The following is a 6,877-nucleotide window of genomic DNA, read 5'->3' as shown; positions in this document are numbered from 1 at the left end:
CTCCTGGAGTTGTTTCCTTGCGCTCCTGTATTTTGCGCGCTCCTTGAACACTTCGGTGGTGTAATCCTCGTCAAAATATATCCTTTACACAGGATGCAGTTTCCATCCATTTTAACATCCAAACTTGCTTGTGATATGGAGGTTGTGAGTTTGATGCGCCAGAGAGGCCTGGGAAACAGCAGCAGTCAGATTCAGAGGAAGCTGCAGGAGCGTCACTCTGAAATCTGGCTGCAGAAGACGGTGCAGTACCTGACAGACTGCAGAGGAGTGAAGAGTGCCATGGAGAAGGGTCTGATTAGTCCTGTGACATTTCCACCCACACCTGCAATGCTTACTGTTCCTAAACACAGGTGGCTGATGCAGGTGTACGCCCAGGATGTTCTTCAGAGGCTGGAAGAAATTAAAGCAGCCATCACGTCCCAACTTGGCCGCATTTTAAAAATGGACTCTACGAAAAAAGTTGCCCGCAAACTTGCAGGGAGGAGCTTTGGAACTGCGACCTGGGTGACAAATGTTGGAAATGAGCATGGACAGGTCATCATGTCTGTGCTCACTGCCAGTGAGGGGTTTGGCCTCGGGCCAATGATTGACGGGCTGGTCAGGAGATACAGGATGGCTTGGGTACCTCCTCCTGATGTGCTCTATGTCGACAAAGACTGCTGTGGCAACAGCTTTCTTAGGAGAATGTTCGAAGAATGGAAACATCTGAACATCCGGCTCGACATTTGGCACTTTATGAGGAGGTTTTCGGTTGGCTGCACAACTGATTCCCACCAGCTGTATGCCACGTTCATGGGTCGCCTCAGCCACTGAATCTTCATGTGGGATGAAGACAACCTGAAGGCCCTGAAAATAGCAAAGCAGTCAGAGCTAGAAGCTAAAGGCCGAACTCCATCTGAGGCAGATGTACTCCGGTCTATCAGCCAAAGTGAGCTTGCCCTGCACTGCAAGAGGACCACCCGCGGTGTTCGGGAGACACAGGTTCTCATTGAAAGGCTCATCCAGGGCTTGGATGGTGACAACGGTCGTGACACTCTGGGAGTCCCACTGATAAACTCAGCAAGAATGAGTGAAATCGTTAAATCCCAGAAGATACATGTCACCTGCATCCAGGATCCACAAGGGATCCAGCTTTACCTGCAGACGGGAAATGTCCTGAAGGGAGGTCACCATCTGCCCACGTACCGCTGTGCCCGAGGTTCTACGTCACTGGAGTCTTTTCATCTTCACCTGAACCGTTTCATCCCTGGTAAACATTGTCATACTTTATTTGTTTTTGGTTTTCTTACAAAAGTATTTTGTGACTACACTGAAATAAAACATGACGGATCCTAAAGAATCAGATTAATTGCAAGTCTTCTAATGATTATAAACAGAAATATGTTGTTGGAACAATATGTATGATGAATATTTTTTTATTCTCTGTTTTCTGAATTACTTTATAGGGACCCTGGCAAGTGATGTCTTCTTCCAGGCCTATCTTCTGGATGGGCTATCAAGGTGGAATGAGGACCGGGCTGTGGCAGCATCAAAGGATGAGCAGTCGTGCTCATACAACCATCTGCTCCGTCATGCTGCTAACACCCTAGCAGAGGAGGTTCTGGGCGAAAAGATCATCCCTTATGTCGGGCCAAGACAATACACAGGTTGATTATTGTTATATGATTGTTTTTGATTTCTTCAACTTATGCTTTCATCTAATGTTTAACTTTTTTTGTGTTCTTGTTTGTGCTTTTTCTTTTCTTTTTTTTTTCTTTTTTTGTCTTGTTTTGTTAAATCATCATTTTGAAGGTGAGCTTATAGGTGTGGAATACCTCTATCAGCAAACTGGCAAAGTTCTGCAGGACTACAAAGTGGTCATTGAAGAGTCTGAGACCACTGAAGTTGAGATAGATGAGGGCTTCACAGGACATGACAGTACCCACACTAGAGGCAGAGCAAGCACTTCTCGCCTCACAAGCATCTGCAGCTGTTCCTGGTTCCTCAGCAGCTCCATCTCCTCAGGCTACTGCCTTTGTGCCTCCCATTCCCCCCGTTATCCCTCTGTTGCCAGTGACTCAGTCACATGTCGCCTCATCATCAGCTTCTGCAGCTCCTTCACCTGCTGTGACCGCTCTGCTCCCCCATTCCACACAAACAGTTTCTCCTGCAGAACAGTCTAGTGAGTTTTACACAACTGTTAATAAAATCTCACGTTTTGCTTATTTTTTTAAATTTAAAATGTTTTACTCTAAATACTTGTCTTTTTCTTTTAGCATCAGCGCCATCTACTGATCCATCTCCACACTCCTCCTCATGCCATGTAAGAAGTTGTTTACCTTAAAGAAAAAAAAAGAATAGCTTGGATTGATGAGTGTGCACTGCTGTCATCAGTGGTTCTTTTTTTCTTGTTTTTGTTTTTGTTAGGACTGGGTTGGCCCTGATAACATTGAAGGGTATGGTGCAGTGCAGGATCTGGCTGATTACTTGGCTGGACTTAGAGACCACCGTCTTGCGCTGACTCAGGAGGAATGTAGTCAGGTCATTGCTCTGTGGCAGGAACTGGGGGAGTATGACAAAAAAAAAACTGTCTACCCAGCTCGACACCAGACCAGCCTGAGCAAGGGACGATTCCGGGCTACGAAGAAGATTGTGGCTCCAGGTGTGGAGAGCACCAAAAGGTGAATTAAACTAGGAAAACACAATATCTGGGTTATGTTAAAAAAAGTTAAATATAATGTAAGTCACACATTATTGTAATGTTTTTAAAGCATACATTATTTTTAACTACAGGTCTTTCATCGGGGCTCACAGTCCTGCACAGTGGCCCGACTGCAACAGAGTGGTTGAGGTGATCTTTGTCAAGCTTTTTGCCATCTACCCGAGCACTGTGCGCTGTGAGGGAAAGAAGCTGTCAAGATACACTGTGGTGATACGCGCGTACAAAAACATCAGGGAGTGCGTAGTCACAAACGCCAGGCTGATGAGCGAGACCACTATACAGCTGCCTGAAGTAAATGCTGCAACAGTTTCACAGTGGTGAGTAGGATTTATATAAATATACATATTTTATGTAGAGCTGATTTTGTTGACCACTAATTATGAGACTTTTTTTTGTTGTTTATGAAACTTTATTACATATTCCAGATTAAGGCCTCGGGGACATATTTGTCTTATGTAAATCACATCAAAAGCAAGATTACATTTTTTGTGCATTTTACAATGTAGAAACTTTTGTTTTCATATAAATTATTTTGTGTTTTCATAGGTACTGTAGGCGGTGCAAGGCACAGGAGCAGGATATTTTAAAGCAGGGTCTTCCAGCTTTACAGGCCCCAATGGCAGCTCCATCAAGACTTCCACCTGCCCTGCAGAAAGGACAAACTTTTACATTTGGCTCTTTAGCTCAGCCTCATCCTTTTGTGCTGCCACCGAACACTGCTGGGCAGGCACAACTTAAAGGAAGGCCACCATCTCAGCCACCACCACCACCACAGACATTGCTCTTTTTTCATCCTGTTCCACCTGCCCCTCCAAAACCCTTCATTACTTCCCCTCTAACATTTCAGACACAGGTAACACCTCAAGTGATTCCCTACACCACACAGCAGTATAGGAAAAGAAAAATGGAGGCAGAGCAGTCAGGTATTTTTAAAAGAAAATACACCAAAAAGAAAGACACTATAGTTTGCAGCAAGTGCAAAAAGGACAGGAACCCTCCTACACATCGCCAGTATTTTGGCAACTGGTATTGAGAAGAGACTGAGACTCAGTCCTATGATGAGTGGAGGGCTTTACTGGAGGAGCGCAATTATGGCAAAAAGTAAATGAAGTGGGAAATGAGGAACCTCTTTCCTCCACTCTCATCACAGGGCTGAATTTGCTATTTGTAAAATAGTTTGTAAATTTGTAAATAATAGATATTTTTAAGTTTTTTAAAAAAGTATATATTTCAAGTATTTTATATCTGTTTGTTGTTGGGAATTTTTCTATTTTATACTTTCTGTTTTATATATATATCAAATATATATATATATATATATATTAGATTTATATATATATATATTAAATTTATATATATATATAAATCTAACATATATATATACATATATATGTTATATTTATATATATATATATAAATCTAATATATATATAAACTATATTCATCCCTCAGACTTACTCTTGTTCATTGAAACTGTTCATTAAAAAAACACCATCTTAACCAATGTATATACTAGAAAACAGCTTTTAATTAGATGTTACTGCACAGCATGTGATTTGTCTGTGTCTGTGTGTGCGTGTCTGGCGATCTCTGATTAATTATGTTTGTATGATAGTTTTGCATAAACGTACAGTCTGCTGATGGCTTCGTGATGTCCAGTTATGATTGCAGACTTATCTTAGTTTTATTTATTTACAGTGATGTACAGGTGATAACCAGTGACTGTATATGTGATAACCTGGGATTAAGCAGGATCGAACCCGGTATCTATCTTGTTATCAGCGGTTAGAGCACTGGTCTCGTAAACCAGGGGTTGTGAGTTCAATTCTCACTGAGGCCTTCACTCACTATTACCTACAGGGGGTGGGGCTAATGGTTTTGTTCACACCCTTTAACTGCTCTAGGATTGGTTTGAATGGAAAGCGTCTCTGGTTTGTGAAGTCAACAGAGAACCAGGGAAGTGAGCTGAGGCGTCTCCATGGTAACTCCCAGCTGTGACAGCAGGGGGCGTGGTCTCCTTCATTACCTGCTGCACATATCTGACCAAAGGCCTCACGTCTGTGGAGTGTTTCTCCATCATCTTCATCATCACACACTTCTGTGGTCACTGGTTCCACCACGTGGAAGTTGACTTTTATTCTGAAGGATAGGACACACAGCACACACAGCTGTTCTTACTGAGCTGCAGGGTTGGCCTCAATTACATTTTTCACTTAACATTACATTTTCAGTTGAATAATAATGTTTTTTTTTCATCCTCAGAAACTCAATTACAATTATGTTCTTAATTACTAATGTTTAATTACAATTAATCACAATTACTGAACCTGAATTAAATAACTTAATAAAAGTTAACCTTCCTCTTGTGTTAGCTTTCTGTTAGCATTTAATGCTAACGAGTCCTAAATCAGTTGTAAAACACACTAACAACAAATGTTTAACATCTAATGTATTTCCTATCTATTGGTTTCCTTGTTAGGATTCATAATTAATGATACTATAGGTTTTAATATTTATGGTATGGAAGTAAGAGCATTTTTTGTGTCCCTATAACTCTAGATTTAATAGATTTTAAATGGTAAAGTGTGGGAAAATATTATATGAAACATATTTTAATAATTATTAACTACATACAGTATATGTAGAACTGTACATAGAACTGTAACATGATTCCCTAGTTTAGTATTAAATTATAATATTTTATAACATTTTCATGGCAATTACAATTACAATGTCAATTATCTCAACTTTACAGGTACAATTATAATTAAAGCTGTGAGCGGCGTCATAGGGTCCGATGAAGCGGCCGGGGGCGGTAACCCACGGTCACGTATACCACTGTTGGGGATTTCGGAATTGGCCTGAGCAAATTTGGTGTAAATTGGTGTAAAAACAGCTGAGATACTGCATTTACCAAGAAATGGCGAAAGATTTTCCTGTCATTTTAGGCCCCTCCCACTGATGACAGTTTTTTTTTCAGGATTGGTGTTGAAGAAGAGGAGTGATAATGAATATTTGAAACATGTGAAAGTTTAATGGTGTAAATTGGTTAAAGAATGACCAAGCAGTTAAAGTTCTTAATTGTATGTGTGAAATGAGAACCTGCAAACTCCACAGAAGAGGAGGACTGGTGATGAAGAGGAGGAGTGATGATGAAGAGTTCAATGGTATGATGGCGAAGGATTTTCCTGTGTCATTATTGCTAGACTAATGCTATATTAAATAGTTTTTAAGCTACAACAAATATATAAATCATCATCTATGTTAATACTAAATCAAAATACAGTAAATACACTGTTGACATGAATAACAATGTTTTCACACTTTTTCAATGTGTGAGAAAATACATAAATTAATAACTAATATAAGGGGAAAAAAAGGGACAGATATTAAATAAGTATATAGTTTATTTAGGTATTATTATTTTTTTTCTCACACATTGAAAAAGTGTTAAAACATAGTTATTCATGTCAACGGTGTATTTACTGTATTCTTAGTTAGTATTGACATAGTTGATCATTTATAAATTTATGTTTTAGTTAATGATGGCAAATAAATGAAATAATCATATTTCCGTGTTTCTTTTTATTTCCACTTTTATTTAACAATCTATATTTAATGTGTTTAAATATAGAAATATTATATGAATATTTAATATCTGTCAATTTTGTCCCCTTATATTAATTGATGTGTACGTCATTTTTAATGTTCCTTTTTGTTATTTTTCACATTTATTTAGTTAATAATTTATTTATTTTCTCACACATTGAAAAAGTGTTAAAACATTGTTATTCATGTCAACAGCGTATTTACTGTATTTTTATATGGTATTGACTAATAATTGATCATTTATATATCTATGTTTTAGTTAATGTTGCCAAATAAATAAAATAACAATCAATATTTCTGTGTTTCTTTTTATTTCCACTTTTATTTATCAATCTATATTTAATGTATTAAAATATATAATTATTAATTAATTAATTAATTATATTAATTGATTTGTATGTAATTTTAAATTTTCCTTTTTGTTATTTTAACATTCATTTAATTATTCTTTTTTTTAATTTTTTTTCTCACACATTGAAAAAGTGTTAAAACATTGTTATTCATGTCAACAGTGTATTTACTGTATTTTTATTTTGTATTGACATAGTTGATAATTTATCCATTTAT

At 38.0% G+C, this 6,877-nt stretch overlaps 1 protein-coding gene across 3 annotated transcripts; it reads left to right on the top strand.

The window, feature by feature from the left end:
* Positions 1-800: 800 nt before the first annotated feature.
* Positions 801-3,782, top strand: LOC114459205 (uncharacterized). Of its 3 annotated transcripts, none has more exons than XM_028441534.1 (6): positions 801-1,249; positions 1,446-1,646; positions 1,804-2,161; positions 2,256-2,302; positions 2,407-2,660; positions 2,773-2,837. In XM_028441534.1, exons 1-4 carry the CDS (start codon positions 820-822, stop codon positions 2,272-2,274), a joined length of 1,008 nt encoding a protein of 335 aa, XP_028297335.1. In that variant the 5' UTR covers positions 801-819; the 3' UTR covers positions 2,275-2,302; positions 2,407-2,660; positions 2,773-2,837. The 3 variants fall into 3 exon arrangements, with proteins under 3 accessions (XP_028297335.1, XP_028297334.1, XP_028297333.1); XM_028441533.1 differs by lacking the exon at positions 2,773-2,837 and adding an exon at positions 3,248-3,782 and having other exon boundaries at positions 805-1,249; positions 1,792-2,161; XM_028441532.1 differs by having other exon boundaries at positions 805-1,249; positions 1,792-2,161.
* The last annotated feature ends 3,095 nt before the right edge of the window (positions 3,783-6,877 follow it).

Source organism: Gouania willdenowi, unplaced genomic scaffold, assembly GCF_900634775.1.
Source record: "Gouania willdenowi unplaced genomic scaffold, fGouWil2.1 scaffold_273_arrow_ctg1, whole genome shotgun sequence".
NCBI classification, from domain to species: domain Eukaryota; kingdom Metazoa; phylum Chordata; class Actinopteri; order Blenniiformes; family Gobiesocidae; genus Gouania; species Gouania willdenowi.
This window is presented reverse-complemented; position numbering and strand designations above follow the sequence as displayed.

Coding starts and splice junctions, on each gene's coding strand:
- LOC114459205 (XM_028441533.1), top strand. CDS start 820: ATGTGGGATGAAGACAACCTGAAGGCCCTGAAAATAGCAAAGCAGTCA. Junction 1,250..1,445: donor CCTGAACCGTTTCATCCCTG/GTAAACATTGTC, acceptor ATTACTTTATAG/GGACCCTGGCAAGTGATGTC. Junction 1,647..1,791: donor CGGGCCAAGACAATACACAG/GTTGATTATTGT, acceptor ATCATTTTGAAG/GTGAGCTTATAGGTGTGGAA.